Source organism: Jaminaea rosea (assembly GCF_003144245.1).
Source record: "Jaminaea rosea strain MCA 5214 unplaced genomic scaffold BDZ90scaffold_6, whole genome shotgun sequence".
Taxonomy (NCBI): Eukaryota; Fungi; Basidiomycota; class Exobasidiomycetes; order Microstromatales; genus Jaminaea; species Jaminaea rosea.
In genome coordinates, this window is record NW_020289980.1 from 391,563 (window position 1) to 407,448 (window position 15,886).

General features: G+C 58.7%; 8 protein-coding genes across 8 annotated transcripts; 4 read left to right on the forward strand and 4 right to left on the reverse strand.

The window, feature by feature from the left end:
• Window positions 1-135: 135 nt before the first annotated feature.
• BDZ90DRAFT_232141 (HIRA-interacting protein 5) lies at window positions 136-1,080 on the reverse strand. The gene has a single exon (XM_025506140.1). The coding sequence runs from the start codon at window positions 1,057-1,059 to the stop codon at window positions 181-183; it is 879 nt and encodes a 292-aa protein (XP_025362357.1). The 5' UTR covers window positions 1,060-1,080; the 3' UTR covers window positions 136-180.
• A 213-nt stretch (window positions 1,081-1,293) lies between these two features.
• BDZ90DRAFT_232142 (P-loop containing nucleoside triphosphate hydrolase protein) lies at window positions 1,294-4,942 on the forward strand. The gene is made up of 2 exons (XM_025506141.1): window positions 1,294-2,054; window positions 2,118-4,942. Exons 1-2 carry the CDS (start codon window positions 1,313-1,315, stop codon window positions 4,889-4,891), a joined length of 3,516 nt encoding a protein of 1,171 aa, XP_025362358.1. The 5' UTR covers window positions 1,294-1,312; the 3' UTR covers window positions 4,892-4,942.
• Window positions 4,933-6,369, reverse strand: BDZ90DRAFT_260228 (hypothetical protein; the record flags this gene model as incomplete). The annotated part of the gene is made up of 1 exon (XM_025508239.1): window positions 4,933-6,369. The coding sequence occupies one exon, from the start codon at window positions 6,367-6,369 to the stop codon at window positions 4,933-4,935; it is 1,437 nt and encodes a 478-aa protein (XP_025362359.1).
• A 250-nt stretch (window positions 6,370-6,619) lies between these two features.
• Window positions 6,620-8,509, forward strand: BDZ90DRAFT_227038 (hypothetical protein; the record flags this gene model as incomplete). The annotated part of the gene is made up of 6 exons (XM_025504735.1): window positions 6,620-6,911; window positions 6,975-7,183; window positions 7,258-7,301; window positions 7,371-7,857; window positions 7,938-8,014; window positions 8,113-8,509. 6 exons carry the CDS (start codon window positions 6,620-6,622, stop codon window positions 8,507-8,509), a joined length of 1,506 nt encoding a protein of 501 aa, XP_025362360.1.
• On the reverse strand, window positions 8,128-9,738 carry BDZ90DRAFT_232144 (RNA-binding domain-containing protein). The gene is made up of 2 exons (XM_025506142.1): window positions 9,456-9,738; window positions 8,128-9,361 (listed from the first exon to the last, which is right to left on the reverse strand). Exons 1-2 carry the CDS (start codon window positions 9,678-9,680, stop codon window positions 8,594-8,596), a joined length of 993 nt encoding a protein of 330 aa, XP_025362361.1. The 5' UTR covers window positions 9,681-9,738; the 3' UTR covers window positions 8,128-8,593.
• A 95-nt stretch (window positions 9,739-9,833) lies between these two features.
• BDZ90DRAFT_232145 (hypothetical protein) lies at window positions 9,834-11,078 on the forward strand. Its single transcript, XM_025506143.1, has one exon. The coding sequence runs from the start codon at window positions 9,881-9,883 to the stop codon at window positions 10,628-10,630; it is 750 nt and encodes a 249-aa protein (XP_025362362.1). The 5' UTR covers window positions 9,834-9,880; the 3' UTR covers window positions 10,631-11,078.
• Window positions 11,079-11,487: 409 nt separating this feature from the next.
• BDZ90DRAFT_232146 (putative FLR1-putative H+ antiporter) lies at window positions 11,488-13,847 on the forward strand. The gene is made up of 2 exons (XM_025506144.1): window positions 11,488-12,903; window positions 12,994-13,847. Exons 1-2 carry the CDS (start codon window positions 11,620-11,622, stop codon window positions 13,636-13,638), a joined length of 1,929 nt encoding a protein of 642 aa, XP_025362363.1. The 5' UTR covers window positions 11,488-11,619; the 3' UTR covers window positions 13,639-13,847.
• A 205-nt stretch (window positions 13,848-14,052) lies between these two features.
• BDZ90DRAFT_212153 (aquaporin-like protein) lies at window positions 14,053-15,255 on the reverse strand (the record flags this gene model as incomplete). The annotated part of the gene is made up of 6 exons (XM_025504132.1): window positions 14,053-14,149; window positions 14,212-14,316; window positions 14,394-14,666; window positions 14,730-14,898; window positions 15,029-15,053; window positions 15,154-15,255. Coding segments are annotated over 6 exons (771 nt in total), but the record flags the coding sequence as incomplete, so codon positions are not given.
• Window positions 15,256-15,886: the final 631 nt, after the last annotated feature.

Genomic DNA, 15,886 nt, shown 5'->3' on the forward strand with positions numbered 1-15,886 from the left:
GCAGCCGCCCAAAACTTTGGCGCCTCAGTCCGCCATCCGCGTCCGCTTCGCAATCAAGAGCAAGCGGGCGTGAGCAGGTCAAGATACGAAGGGCCCTGTGGAAGCGCAGTATGGATCAGGCAGCATGAAAACGAGCGGTTGATATCAAAAAGAGAGAAAGAGCCATAGCCACAAGGCCGTCTATACACTGAATCCCATGGCCTGCTCCCTCTTCCTCTCGGCCTCTTTATCCTTGCTCAATTTGCTCTCCAGCTTCGCAAATTCGTCCAGGCTGATCTCCTCCTCCGGATCCAGTACCTGTTCCACTCCCTGGACTTCAGGAACGTAATGCTGCAGCATTCTCTCGACGCCATTCTTGAGCGTCACAGACGAGGAGTCGCAGCCCCTGCACGACCCTTTCAGCTTGATGCGCACTAGACCGTCCGTGTCCTCTCCAAAGCCGCGATACTCGAGATCGCCTCCATCCTCCTGAATCGCCGGGCGCACACGAGTGTCGAGCAGCTCCTTGATCATGGCGACCGTCTCTGAGTCGGTGTCCAGGATGGTGGTATCACTGCTTCCTTGCTCCAGCCCCTCCTCATCGAACAACGCCCTTCCTGCAGTGAAATGCTCCATCAGCCTCGAATAGATCTCGGGCTTCAACGTCCCCCAGCTCGTCTCCCCAACTTTGGACACCGTCACAAAGTCCGGACCAAAGAAGACGGACTTGACTCCTTCGAGGCCAAAGAGGACCTTGGCGAGAGGGGAACGCATGGCATCGCGATTGTCCATGAATTCCGCTGTGCCGCTCGCCATTACTTGTTGCCCTGGGAGAAACTTGAGCGAGTCTTCATTCGGGGTTGATTCCGTTTGGATGAACATGGAGCGTGGCGAGGACGAGGAGAAGGCACGGAGTGCTGGAGTGGCTGGCAATGAGGGTGGCAAAGGTGAGGACGCGGCTGCTGGTCGAGCTGCGCTCATGAGGCGGGGCGTGGTGCGCCAGGCTGCTGTGCGGCTGCTCTCAGCGAGCTGGCGAAGTGTTGACGCTGACGATGTGAGTGCTCTTCGTGAGTTGGCCATTGTAATTAGTTCGTTGATGAATGGTGGAGAAATGCGTTGGAAATGTGAGCCCGACGTCGACTCGACTTCAAAGCCGTTCAGGCCGGGCGTGAGCGTGAGTCGAGTGGAGACGCATGTGGCAGGAACGGAACCAGAGTGAGACGACGAGACGGAGAGACGGACATGGACGACGGATGGACGGAGGACTACGCTGAGCAGTGAGCTGCATACACTCGACCTCAATCTCCATCTCCATCTCAGTAAACCCCTCGGAATGCCAAGGGAGTACGGCGGCCACGACTGGAGGAGAGACGATCGAAGGGACGACAGGCGCGACGATCGATATAGCAGTCGGCGTCGTCGAGATGAGGAAGAAGAAGATCGCGATCGTAGACGTAAGCATCCCGAGCGTGAGGAGCATTCGTCTTCGTCGAGGCGACGTGAGACTGGTTCACCCACACATTCTCGCTCCTCTTCCTCGCGCCACCACTACGATGACGACCATCGCCGGCATGACAGCAGGCGGCACGAGGGCAGCAGCAGCAGCAGCAGCAGCCGATATGACGACGGCAGACGCCACGACAGCAGAAGAGACCATCATCGCTCGCAGCCTACGTCGTCGTCCTCGTCGAGGTCGCGTTGGGATCAAAGGGACGGCAGTGAGGTGAAGAGGGATAGGTATCAAGAGCGCCAGCGAGAGGATCACTATCCCGCAGCTCCTATTTCTTCTACGCCTGCCTCCAGCACTTCTTCGCTGCCAGCGCCACTCGCTTCACTACCAAGTAAGCCAGCGTTTCTGCCCGCCAATGTGCACGCAGCCGATGCCTCAGGCAGCTCATCTTCTGCCCTCAACAGCCCTTCGTCGCCCTTCACACCGCTTGGAAGCACCGAGGACGAAAAGGCAAGAGCAAAGAAGGAGAGACTGGAGGCATGGAGGAAGGAACGTGAAGCCAAGAAGGCCCTCGAGGAGGCAAAGGCTAGAGCGCAGAGTCTTGCTTCGGGCATCGCAAACGGACGTGAGTTGGCGAAAGCTCCGTGGAGAAATCAGACTGCTACTGACGCCAGTTTCGCACCGACAGACTCATCGAGCGGCACGACCAGCATCAACGCAGCTGGATTGAAAGGCTTCGCAGCCAAGGGTTTGACGGCCAATCTCAAAGCGGCAGGCTCGTCAGCCATGGACGATACAGGCGATCAGCCGGCCAAGAAGCAATTCAAGAAGCTCAATCTGCCGCCGATGGATCCACTGCTCAAGCCTGGCGCTGGTGGCAAAGTCGGCTCTGGCTCGGATCTCGAAGACGAGGATGATGATGATGACGACGCAGAGGAGGCTCCACAGCCGCCATCCGCGACAGCAAAGATGGATGTCGACGGCGAGGAAGATGAGGTAGATCCGTTGGATGCATTCATGAACACCGTCAGCTCGGAAGTCAAGACAGTCAATGAGGCGGACCGCAAACGCCTCGGCATCACGGACGAGCCAAAGATCAAGCCGCCAGTCATGAGTACCGATGCCGAAGATGACGAGGCCAAGGGTGAGGCGAGTGCAGACGAGCTTGATGCCGTCGGTGCGGAAGACATCATGGCTCTTGCAGCTCAGAAGATCAAGAAGAAGGAGATGCCCACCGTCGACCACTCCCAGATCGATTACGAGCCCTTCCGCAAAGAGTTCTACCACCCGCCGTCAGAAGTCGAGGAGATGACAGAGGAAGACGCGGAACGGTTACGGATGGAGCTCGACGCGATCAAGGTGCGAGGCAAGGACTGTCCCAAGCCTCTCACCAAGTGGAGCCACTGCGGTCTGCCCGCCACCTGCCTCGACGTCATCAAGAAGCTGGCGTACAAGGCCCCCACACCCATCCAGTCGCAAGCGATCCCTGCCATCATGTCGGGTCGCGACATCATCGGCGTCGCCAAGACGGGCTCGGGTAAGACGATGGCCTTCTTGCTCCCCATGTTCCGCCACATCAAGGATCAACGTCCAGTCGAGAAGATGGAGGGGCCCATCGGCCTCATCATGACGCCTACTCGCGAGCTCGCCGTGCAGATTTTCAGGGAGAGCAAGCCCTTTCTCAAGGCTACAGGGCTTCGCGCCGTCTGCGTGTATGGTGGTGCCCCCATCTCTGAGCAGATCGCCGAAATGAAAAAGACGGCAGACATCGTAGTCGCCACGCCCGGCCGGATGATTGACCTGCTCACCGCCAATCAGGGTCGCGTCACCAATCTCCGCCGCGTAACTTACCTGGTATTGGACGAGGCGGACCGCATGTTTGACATGGGCTTCGAGCCTCAGGTGATGAAGATAGTCAACAACGTTCGGCCAGATAGGCAGACAGTCCTCTTCTCCGCCACCTTCCCAAAGCAGATGGAGAGCCTCGCCCGCAAAGTTCTCCGCAACAAGCCTATCGAGGTCACCGTAGGCGGGAGAAGCGTCGTAGCGGCTGAGATCGAGCAGATAGTCGAGGTACGTGAGGAAGAGACCAAGTTCACGCGCTTGCTCGAGATCCTGGGTCAGACGTACAACAGCGAGGAGGATGCGCGCACGCTCATCTTCGTGGATCGGCAGGAGGCTGCGGACGACTTGCTACGCGAATTGATCAGAAAGGGGTATATGACCATGTCGCTGCACGGTGGCAAGGATCAGGTGGACCGCGATGCTACCATTTCGGACTTCAAGGCCGGAGTCTGCCCAATCGTCACAGCCACTTCGGTCGCCGCTCGTGGCCTGGACGTGAAACAGCTCAAGCTCGTTATCAACTACGACGCTCCCAATCACATGGAGGACTATGTCCATCGAGCCGGCCGCACGGGTCGAGCAGGCAACAAGGGTACATGCGTCACCTTTGTCACTCCACAGCAGGAGCGCTACGCCCGCGACATCATCGCGGCGCTCAAAGCAAGTAAAGTCGCGGTGCCTGCTGAGCTGCAAAGCCTCGCCGACTCATTTGCAGAGAAGGTGCAAGCAGGCAAAGCCCAAGCTGCTAGCTCTGGATTTGGGGGTAAAGGGCTGGAGAGATTGGAGAGCGACAGAGAGAAGACGTTGCGCGCTCAGAGGTCGGCCTATGGTGAGGGAGAGGAGGGCAGCCGCGCTGCGGAAGGAGCAGGAGATGGTCCGCAAGCCAAAGAGCTCGAAGAGATCAAGGTGCAAAAGGGACCGCCACCAGCAGATGATGGGCTCAGCGGCGTACGAGAGATGCAGATCGAGGTCAAGAAGGGAGCCGCTCCTGAGGCCATTCGAGAGAACAAAGTCGGCGCGGGAGAGGGGAAGGCCAGTCCTGCTCCCGCGAACGGCGAAGGTTCAGCCGCAGCTGCGCCGAATGCTGCCGCTCTTGCTGCAGCAAAGGCCTCAGGCGCAGACACAAAGAAGCTGGCCGAGGCTCTCGCCCGTATCAACGCCCTCGCCGCTGCCTCTAAAAAGGCGCAGGCCGCAGCTCGCAATGGCGGTGGCGCCGATCAGCCAGAGCGCAAGCCCAAAGACCCTGACGCGACAGACTACCATGCGATCGTCCCCATCAATGACTTTCCCCAGAAGGCTCGTTGGAGATGCACCAACAAGGAGACCATGTCCATGCTCATCACGGAGACGGGGGCGGCAATTACGAACAAGGGAATCTTCTACGAGAAGGGCAAGGAGCCGGCCGCAGGAGAGCCGCCGAAGTTACAGCTATTGATTGAGAGTAACGATGAGGAGAAGGTGGAGCATGCGGTACGCGCGATCAAGAGTATACTGTTGGAGGCTACGCAGGCAGCACTGGAGCAAGAACAGAGACAGGCCGGACCGGGAGGTGCGCCTGGTGGTGGTGGAGCCGGAGCGGGGACGGGGCAGGCTGTTGGGAGGTACAACGTCGTATAGGGTAGAGAAATGCAGATTCATCGAGCACTATCGTCTATTGATTACAGGACTTCTCCGTCTGCCGCACTTTGTACGGGCGCGGGTAGCTGCCAGAACTCTGCCTCGGACGGATGCGGGCGGCGTACACTCGAAGCGCCGTGCTTGCCAGTCTCGTCAGCCTTGTCTCGCCCACGCCGCCGCCTTGCTCTTCGCGGAGGCACAGCAGTCATGCTGCTCTCAGTCTGTCCGCCATCGCCACCGACCATCTCGGCCCCATGTCGTGCCCTCGTGTTGCTAGCACTTGACTCCTCTGCTCCTACTTCATCCGTTGCCACATCAAACCATTGAAAGCCCAAATCACTCAATGCCTCTCCGGCTCCAGCGCAGGGCTCCTTTGCTCCCACCTCTGGCAGCCAGATGGCCGACATGTGAGGCGCAAGCCGCCACAGAGCAGGCGCCTCACGCGCAAGGCGGGCTTCGTCTGGTGATAGCTCAGCATATCGTGTGAGCCGGTTGCAGAGGAGAGCTGTGTCGTATTGATGAGCCTGAGCCAGCCCTGCGCTAGGCGTGAGTGAGGAGGAGTGTGCAGGGATCAGGGCCGCTCGCAAGTACGCCTCATAGAGTTGACGAGGGCAGTGAGGCATGTATAGGAGGGTACGCGGCCACGATTGGTCTTGGCCAGCGTCGATCGATGGGAAGAGAGCAGTAGGTGCTACTTCGTCCCGCGATGAGGCTGCAACGCCAAGCGCATTGAGAACCTCGGCATCTCTCTCTGTGGAGAGCGGATCAAATGCGAGGAGCGTCGGGCGACGGGCCGCTCGTTGTTGTTCAGCCGCAGCCTTTGTCCCCAGTGGATGCGAATGCGAATGCTCTTCTCCACTGCTTGCGTGACTGCCCTCCATGTTCCTCTTTCGCTCAAAGTAGTCAGCCATGACCAGCAGTAATGCAAGCTGAATCTGTGCACTTCGACTCTGCGCGACGCTCCCCATACCCAGGGCTACGATGCGGTCGGGGACCCATCGGCTTGGACGAGAAGGCCCTGCGCCCGTTGACAGCGAGAGTGACGACAGCAATGAGGCTACTGACTCTTGCCTGGGGCTGTCAATTGGGCTTGAAGCGGATTCTGTCGCTTTCTCTTCAGCATGCGAGAAAGCTCGCTGCGTCCTGGCTGACGCGCTGGCGTGGGAGAAGGCGTCTATGCTTTCGAGCAGCAACTGAGCGAAGGGACCTTGCTGTAATGCTCGCTGCTTCGAGCGTATCAGTCCGATGAGGTCTTCGGTGGATGGGTGAACAGCTGAGCTCCCTCTTTCGTGAACGTTGTCTGCTTGTCTTCGACCTGCCCTCTTGTTGCCCTTCGCCTTGCGACCTGGTTGGCGCTTGCGCTGCACATAGGAGAAGCCACCGTGGCCGCCGCCAGCTTCCCGAGGATCATCTTGTGCCTCAAGTTTATCGCCTTGTTCGTCGTTTGCGCATGGCCGTTGCCCCACCTCTGCTTGCATGAACCGTGGCCTTGTTGAAGTTGGGTTGAGGCGGGCAGAACGAAGAGTGCGCCTTTTTCACGCCTCGCCTCGTCTGGCTGGTTCCGCCCGTGCCGACTCCACAGCGACGTTGCGGGGTTGGGATGAGTGGCCGCTTCCTTCCTTTGCTCCTTGACATCGTCCACTCCCAAACGCACAAATGTCTCTCGACTCCAGCTCAACCAGTCTGGAGAGCGGGAGCAGTCCACGACGTCCCTCCTCCCCTTCCGCCATGAGTGCGACGTCGGGCTCCTCGTCATCAACAACCAAGGCCTCGCGGCTTGAGCGACTTCAATCGCACATGCTCACTTCGCTCCTTTCCCTCCAATCCGTACCTCCTCCAAATCGATTGCCAGTGGCCAAGAATAAGGAGCCGCTGAGCTTGCCAACTACAACGAGGAACTTCCGCGGCTTTGTGCAGAAGAGCGGACCGGTCTTCGCTATTCAAGATGCCGTGCACGAGACGTTGATGTGGGACCACCCCGCGAGGACGCTTTGCGTCATGGGAATATGGGGCATCATCGGTGAGCAGGCTTGGATTCTCATATTTTTGCGGCCACGACTGACGCTGTCATTGGCCGCCACAGCCCTCTACCCCAACTTGCTCGTGCCCCTCCCCACGTTTCTTCTCTCCCTACTCCTCCTTCAGACGTACCACGCTCGCTACCCGACCTTGGCTGCGAATGAGGACGACAAGGTCAAGCCTGCAGACGTGGTCGACCACGCTGTAAAGCACCCTACAAGTACGGGACATGGCAAGCCGAGACCGCCGATCGTGCCCGAGCCGCCGAATGAGGTGCGTGTGCGGACATTAAGCTGAGGATGAATGAATGGAATACTGATTCCCCACCCTCTGTCGCCCTTTCGCAGGGGTCGATCAAATATTACGAGAATCTGAGGGACATCCAGAACATGTGAGGCGGCTCTACCACCTCGCTCTCCTGTTCCAACTGCTCACACTTCTCTGCCCCCTCGCGCGCCAGGATGAAGATGATCACCGACATCTACGATCTCCTCTCCCCCTTTGCGATCCACCTCAACTGGTCAACACCGGACCATACGCTCCGCATCTTCCAGTCTCTCCTCCTCGTCACCCTTGCCCTCTTCTTGATCTCCCCCTACCTACCCTACCGACTCATCCTCCTCGTAGCTGGCGAAGGGGCCCTCATCGCCAATCACCCCTGGGTGCAGCCCACCATCTCCCAGCTCTCCACGCGCTTCTTCTCCCCCTCTCGCAGGGAAGGCCGAGCGCTGAGGTCAAGTCAGAGGAAGATGATGGCCCAGATGCACGAGTGGATGCGAATGGACTCCCTCCCCGATGAGGTGTGGGAGAGGGGATGGAGGGATATCGAGGTCTACGAGAATGAGAGACACAGTGATGATGCCGCTACGGCTAGGGCGGCGGATCGCCATGGGTTGGGACATGCGGGCAAGTGGAGTGGGCATGCGTTGAGATTTGGAGAGAGAAAGGTGAGCAGCGGCGCGCAGCGATCGTTACGAAGGAAGTGGCATGGATTGAATGCTGATCAGCTGATACTTCGCTATTGCAGCCCTGGACTAGAGGGGCAGACGGCTTTGCAGATGCCACGGGCGAGGAGCTGGGCGAAGGATACACCCTTGACGTGAGGTGAGCACACACGGGCGCCGTAACTTCCACCAAATTCATTTCATCCCCAACTGAGCGCTCCCTCTCCCTCCGTCCTTCCTGCATCGCGGCACCAACAGCAGACGTATAGCCATGTCCCTTCCCACCGGCTGGAAATGGGTAGAAGGCGACGAGTGGCGTATCGACTTTGTCGGTCGCTGGACGAGCGCTGCGGCCGGTGGAGTCGAGCTCGATGTGGATGAGGAGGGGTGGCTCTACACGGATGCAGACTGGCATAATCCGGCTGGCTACGCGTACGGGCATGAGGGGCAGCCCAGCGCACCGCCCAAGATTGAGCACGAGGATGACGAGGCAGAGGATGATGAGAAGGCAGAGGTAGCGACTATCATGTCGTCCAAAGGAGGAAAGAAGAGTGGGACATCCGGCACACGGTGCGCTGAGACGAGACGGAGGAGATGGCTCAGGCGAGCGATGCGCGTTGTAGGGGACGAAGACCTGCCTGCACAACGCGTCTAGTAAGGAAGTGACAGCGATGCGCAGCAACAAGCTAGCAGCGATTCAAATGTTGTTGATACAATTACAAGGTGCAGCACACTGCGCTCATCTCTGCCCCAATGGTGCGTTATTCGCCCCCGTCATGAAGCTAGGCGGAGGAGGCGGTCCACCCATGTACTGATGCGGCGGGCCTCCGTACCCATTGACGCCCGGCGGAGGCCCAGAGTACTGCGGGAAGCCCATTGGAGGTGGTGGAGGAGGCGCGCCGCCCGCCTGCTGCTGCTGCTGCTGCTGCTGCTGTTGACCGAAGCCTGGCGGCGGAGGCGGAGGTGGTTGTTGCTGCTGATAGGCCGCGCCTGTAAAACCCGGTGGGGGAGGCGGGGGAGGCTGTCCACCACCGAAACCAGGCGGAGGTGGGGGAGGTGCTCCCATCCCATTCATCGGCGGTGGTGGTGGCGGTGGCATGGCTGGAAGGGCAGGCAGCGCACCATTCTTCCTCGCCTGTGCAGCCAACAATCGCTCCGCCGCAGTACCGTGTCTCTCCCCTCCTTTTCCGTCCTTCTTGATGGCGTACGAGACATTAACCGGCCTGTTGAGCAAGAACTGCCCCTGCAGCTGCTCGATGGCTGCATCCGCCGCCTCGAAACTGTCAAAGGAGACGAAGCCATACGCCTTCGATGCGTTTGTGGATGGGTCGCGGGCGATTTTGGGGAGCGAGGCTAGACCGCCAAAGGTTGAAAATGTCTCCCAGAGGACGCGCTCGTCCACTGCTGGGTCGAGGTTGCCGACGAAGAGATTCGCACCGATGTCGATCTGCTTGCGGTCAGAGGAGGCTTTGTTCACGCGGATGGGCTTGCCGTAGAGTTTAATCCCCTGTGCGGGAGCGATGAGGAGGGATCGGAAGGTAGCGAGAAGGTCAGCATCTTTACGTATGCCATGATGACGAGATCAGCTCACTCGCACTCACATTCATGATGGAACACGCATAGTCGGCATCCCTTGGCGTCTGGAACTCTGCGAAGCCGTATCCCTGATGTTGCGATGTGATCCTGTCCTTTGGCAGATGGACATTCGTCACAGGCCCAGCTTGCAGCATCAGCTCCCAGACGAGGGCGTCGGACGCTCGATCGTCGAGATTGCCCACGTAGCAGGTCGCATCTTGGTTGCGATCTGCTTGCGGTGGTCCGGACATGCCTGTCTGATCGAAGGGCGAGAGAGTGGGGAGAAGGTGTGGAAAGAGAGATGGCAAAAGGCGGAAAGGCCAGACGTCGTTCTCAGTCCGACGGAGGATCGTCGTCGACTCGTGCGTCGAGGGCGGACTGACAGCTTGATAGATATTTCAACGTCACAACCAACACTTTAAAAGGCAATCAGGTCTCATCGACAGCGACTATGGCTTCGGCCATTGCTCTCAGCAGCAATTCGACTGCCCTGTTGCAAACGGACCTCACCTTGCAGCTCTCAGCGCTACGCAACACACCGTCCCTCTCCCCCCGCGGCGTGTACGTCGTCCCCTCGACCGCAAACCCACTCCTCCTCGATGGGGTTCTCTTTGTCGGCTCATCAGGCCCGTACGCAGGTGCAATCTTTCGCTTCACGCTGCAATGGTCCTCTGTCAAGCCTATCGTATGCTTCGACCCGCGCTGCGTGCCTGCTCATCCCCTCGTCCAAGCCGCTGCACCGCATAGACTGAACTTGACGCCGCTCCTGGCTGAAAGCGGCGAGGAGGGAATCACCACGCTGCCCCTCATCCTTGGCTTTGTACGAAGTATCTTCCAACCACAGTACCTGCGCAACGAACTCGTCAAGCGACCAGACTGGTTTACCAATTACAATGTGGACGTGGGCTCGCTACTCGTCAAGCAGTACGGCCAGCATGCCCAATCGCAAGCCGCTGGCGGTATCTTCGACAGCCTTGCAAAGCAGAGCGTACGACTCAGCCTCTCGCCTGCTGTATTGTACGGTCACGGCCGAGGCACAGCCAAGGGGGAGGGCGAAGCGGTCAAGTCGAATATCGTCTTTCCCGAGGAGCTGCTCTCGAAGGGCAGGAAGGCGGCTGAGGAGGAGCAGGAGAGAGAGCGGTGGATGGAGCAACTAAAGCGGGACATCTTCTATGGCGATGAGGATGGAGGAGGCAGCTAGGGATGCAAATGACTCATTGAGATCAGCCATAGATACCCACTGTTAGGCTCAAGGCAAGAATACATGCGGGCGATACCCTCTGACGTACCTCGAGCAGCCACATTGCGATCGCTCATGGTAGCTAGTGGCAACCTTCTAGACGATATTGACGTCTCGCCCGCTCTGCACGCAGGACATAATGAGTCAACGTCTCGGGCAATGTGGAATTTGTTGAAGGCGATGTTCAGTTTATCGATGATGGCTCGTGATCGCCGCCACAGTCACTCCATGACCCACGGGCAGCATGATCATCGAAGCACTCAGCAGACTCAGCGATGATGGCATCGCCGCTGGCAAGGCAGCCAACTCGATCCGATCGTCGTAGAGGCCACCGTGAGAAAAGTGCGAAGGATGATTGCGCGAATATGGTCTGACGAAGCGTCGCCATCGTAATGAGACTGGATCCAACGTCATGATGAGCCCCAGGTGGCTATATTAGTTGAAAGGAGGCTGAGCTCAGCCCAACTGATCGCTCGACGTGGCTTTTCTCAGGTCCACCCCAACGTCAGAGGGTCAGAATTGACAGAAAGCTCCTGCTCGCTTCAAACATTCATCTCGCAGGTTACCGTCGGTATCTGGCTCAGGCTCTGATCATCGCCGGTGTGGTGTTGATCGATCGAGGTGGTCGCAGGCACGGAGCTTGAATCTGGCGCGGCAATTGATTCCCTTCGCCAGGGTCCATCCATGACGTTGGCTGCATCTGCCTCCACTGCGCGACCCAGCCTTAGCGCCGCCGCACTGAGTCGGTGAATTTTGCCAAGTCGGGGGCGACGCGATGCGGGCGGCACAAACGGGCCGAGGTGGCACGCTTTGGTCAGCTTCTGTGGCTCGTCGAACCACACTCGGAGATACGTGAAGATGGGACAAATTCATTCAAAAGGCATGACACAACTTCTGCCCGTCCACACCCACCATCCATCTCTCACCCTCATCGCCCTTGCTTGCCCACGATGAAGGACACCCTGCGCGAGACGTTTGTGGGCCAGATTGTGTACCAGCTTTCGGGCAAGAAGCTGCTTCGATATCCAGAAGAGGAGCCCGACTTTGTAGTCCCAGAGAAGTATAAGAAGGGGTACAAGGAAGGCCTTGCGCAACGTAGCAGCAGCAGCAACGACAAGAGCAACGAGAAGCCGGCGCCGGCTTCGGTACCGGCGTTTGAGCGCCAACCAAGCGGCCTCAGCACACCGGGTACCGACCGTTTCTTCGACGCGCACCATGACCAACGCTCCCTGTATGCAGCAGAAGGAGCACCCACGCCAGCCAACGAGAAGCCTTCACCGCCGACTCCGGCCAGCAGCGGCAGTGACGCCTCGTCGCGAACTCTCGATGGCGCTGCCACCTCAGGCGTGCCCAAGGACGGCGGCGACCATGGTCGCATGCTCGAAGAGAACCGCAAGGCTGTCGAGCGACAGGACAAGGAGGCCAAGGGACAAGAAGACCCCTACATCGTTGACTGGTACGGTCCAGACGACCCTGCAAACCCCTTGAATTGGAGCATGTCGAAGCGCATGTGGGTCACTTTCAACCTCTGCTTCCTCACGTTTTCAGTGTACGCCGGCTCTTCCATCGTCACGCCTGGTCTCGAAGCATTTGCTATGGACCACAGCATCGGAATGGTCCCGGCATCGCTCTCCATCTCACTCTTTGTGCTGGGGTACGGAATCGGGCCCATGTTCCTCTCTCCCCTCTCGGAGATTCCATCCATCGGCCGCAACATGCCCTACATCATCACGCTACTCATCTTCGTCGTGCTGCAGGTGCCCACCATCGTCATCAACTCGACGGCAGGATTTTTCATCCTGCGCTTCCTCGCCGGCATTTTCGGCTCCCCTGCGCTCGCCACGGGAGGCGCCACGATCGGCGATATGTTCTCGGCCAAGTACCGTTCGACTTGGATTGGCGTTTGGGGTCTCTCCGCCGTCTGTGGTCCCACGCTCGGTCCTCTCATCGGAGGATGGGCATTCCAGGGCACCATGGACTGGCGCTGGACACTCTGGCCGCTCCTCATGGCCTCGGGTGCAGCGCTTCTGCTCCTCTTCTTCACCCTCCCCGAGACGAGCTCCACGAATATCCTTGTCCGCAGGGCGAAGCGTCTGCGCAAGTTGACTGGTAACGAAGAGCTGCGCAGCGCTGGAGAGGTTGCTCAATCACAGATGACTGGAAAGGAGATTGCAATGATGACTTTGGTCAGGCCCTTCCTCCTCACCGCGGTCGAGCCGATGGTCTTTTCACTCGTAAGTATGGTCGACGCGACGCATGTCGCGCGCGCGCGCATATGACATCTACGGCGCTGACCTACTTCTCATTCGTCTTGATACCATTAGAACCTCCTTATTGGGCTAGTTTATGCAGTCCTCTACGCTTGGCTCGAGGCCTTCCCTCTCGTCTTCAATGGTCCGTACGGCTTCAACTACGGTCAGCTGGGTCTGGCCTTCCTCTCTCTCTTCATCGGAGCAGTGGTGACCTACTTTGGCTTCGTCGGATGGGTCAAGGTCCGCCTCGAGCCTCTCTACGACAGACAAAATGGCCAGATCCAGCCGGAGGTCCGCTTGGAGCCCTCCATGTTCGGCATCTGGTGGTTGCCCATCTGCCTCTTCGGTTTCGGCTGGACGGCAACTGCGTCGATTCACTGGATCGTGCCCCTCATCTTTGCCGCGTTCTTCAGCGTTGCCACATTCCTTGCTTTCCAGTCAGTCCTCAACTACCTCGCCGACAGCTACCCAGACTACATCGCATCGATCCTGGCTGGCAACGACTTGTTCCGTGCGGGGATGGGAGCAGCCATGCCTCTGGTCGCGCGAGCCATGTTCAACAACTTGCAGGCGAATGGACCCAAGGCCTTCCCCGTTGCTTGGGGCAGTACGCTGCTGGGCTGTATCTCCCTTTTGTTCATCCCGCTACCCTTTTTGCTCTACAAGTACGGGCCCAAGCTTCGCAGCTACTCCAAGTATGCCACGTACGGCCAGTAGGCGCGCCCTGTTTCGATGTCCCGTGATATCAATAGATCTGTTGGACGCCATTGCATCGGTGTGAAGCGATTGGCCAGCGTCGTGAGAAGTCTATATCGTCCATGAGTTATTTTGTGCTGCGCCAAGGCTGCCCAACATATTCGGTGACATCCAGGCGGAGATGTCACGCGACTGCGCAAGACAGGCGCCCGAGAAGACGGTGTGAACGAGACAAAAATGCTGTTACACAATGCAGATGTACAAGAGTAAAATGATACCGTCCTGATGCAGTCCCTAGCAATGTCCTTCGATCCTCATCCTTCTTTGATATCCTCTCTCCTCCTCGTGTTACGCAGTCCTCGAAGCATCTCCCAACCCAGCCGGCATCTTTTGCTTGCTGGCGGGCCTCCATCTGACATTGGACCATCGCCACGGCCTATTGAGAGGCGACTCTGATCCCGTGTAGATGAGAGCGTCGTAGATGAGGCAGCCGAGCGGCCCACCGATGAGGGGCCCGAGGCAGGGTGTGTAGCTGTGCGGATGAGGAAGGGTCAGCAGGTGCGCACGATCCAGCAAGCCACGCCGACTACTCACAGCCAATAGAGTAAACCTTGCGGACCGTTGCCCCATAGGTCTCTGTAGCCGACGATGCTGAGTGCGATACGGGGTCCAAGGTCACGAGCCGGGTTAACGGCATAGCTGTTGGCGCGGTATGTGAGGCGCGGGAGGGTCAGTCCGCGTTGCGAAGCATGATCCCCAGCACATCGTCTACTTACGCAGTCTGCCATCCGAGTGTGGCACCAATACCCGTGATGAGCCAGAGCAAGACGATGGGAGCCATTCCATCAGGAGGAGGAGTGTTTGACCCGTCATTGATCGCCAGAATGACGATGAGGACGACCGCAGTGGCGTAAATCTCGTTGTAGATGCCGACCAGGCGTGTCCCGCTTGATCGAATGAATTCGGCAGGGTACGTCGTGAAGTACTGAGCTGTTGCTTCCGTCTTTGCGGGGTCGATGATATTCACCGGTACGTGGTACAGCCCGTAACTGAAGTGCAATGAGAGGTCAGCAGAGCCGCAGCAGGGTCCACCGGGCCGTGTCGCCACTCACATCATCAACGCGCCGAGGGTAGCGCCGGAAATCTGAGCGAAGATGTAGCCGGGCACTTTTTTCCAGGGGAACTTGCGGAACAGAGCGAGCGAGAGAGTAACGGCAGGATTGATGTGGCCGGAGACTCCTCCGCACACGTAGACGGCCATGCAAACAGCGATACCCCAGCCTGGCGGGTGAGACGAGGCACAAGGAGCGGTGGAGAGAAGGAGGGTGGCGAGTGTGAGCGAGTCAGGATGGAGGAGCAATCATCAGCTTGCATTCATCAAGGTGGTTGTCAAGACACTGCGCCTGCTCACCGAAGGACACGGAGAGGTAGCTTCCCTTGGGCGCCGACGCATCGTAGTCGGACGAAAACCTGCGAAGGAGGGTGCGTACGGTAAGAACGCGTTGCGGCAACTCATCAACCCTATCATCAGGATACTTGCAATGCCTGCACGTTGATTCCGTCTCCAAACGTCATGAGGATGGCGCATCCTAGGAATTCAGCGAAAGGCTCCCTGTAGGTATATCTGAACTTGGCCCACGGATTCGGGAACTCGTACTCGTCCGCGTCCGAGATGTCGCCCTGATCGACCCCGCGCTCCGCCTCCGTCGGGTCGAGCACCGCCTTGCCACCACCTTCCTTCGAGGAGATGTCGGACTGCTCGCTCCCAGTGTACTTGACCACGTCTTCGCTCTTGGCTACGGGCTCGAGCTGCTCGTTGACGACCTTCTCCAGGTGCTCGGCATGTCCGCGGTTGGCAGAGGAGACCTCCTCGCGGACGACGACACGTAGACGCTCCACCAGTGCGGCCACATCCGCAGCAGAGAGGGAGCTGGTGACTCCGAGCGGTGGCGTGGCATTTCCCGAAGTGCGCACGGAGGTCGGTCTCGAACCAGCCGTAGCTGGGTTGCGCTGTCCAAAGGAATGACCAACAGAAAAGTGCGTCTGAGCGTTCTTTGCATGCTGGTTCCCCTCCTTGGCGTGCGCCATGCTCCAGGGAGGCGTCACCTTCTTGTAGTGCTTGCCCGTCTTGCGATCCTTGACGATGTCGTGAGAGGGGTGAACCTTCTCATTGGCGCCGACGAGCTCAAGACGATGCCCTTCAAAGAGGTCGACACTGTTGGGCCGAGAGTGAGGCATGTCCACCACCGTGGCCACGTCCTTTGCCTGG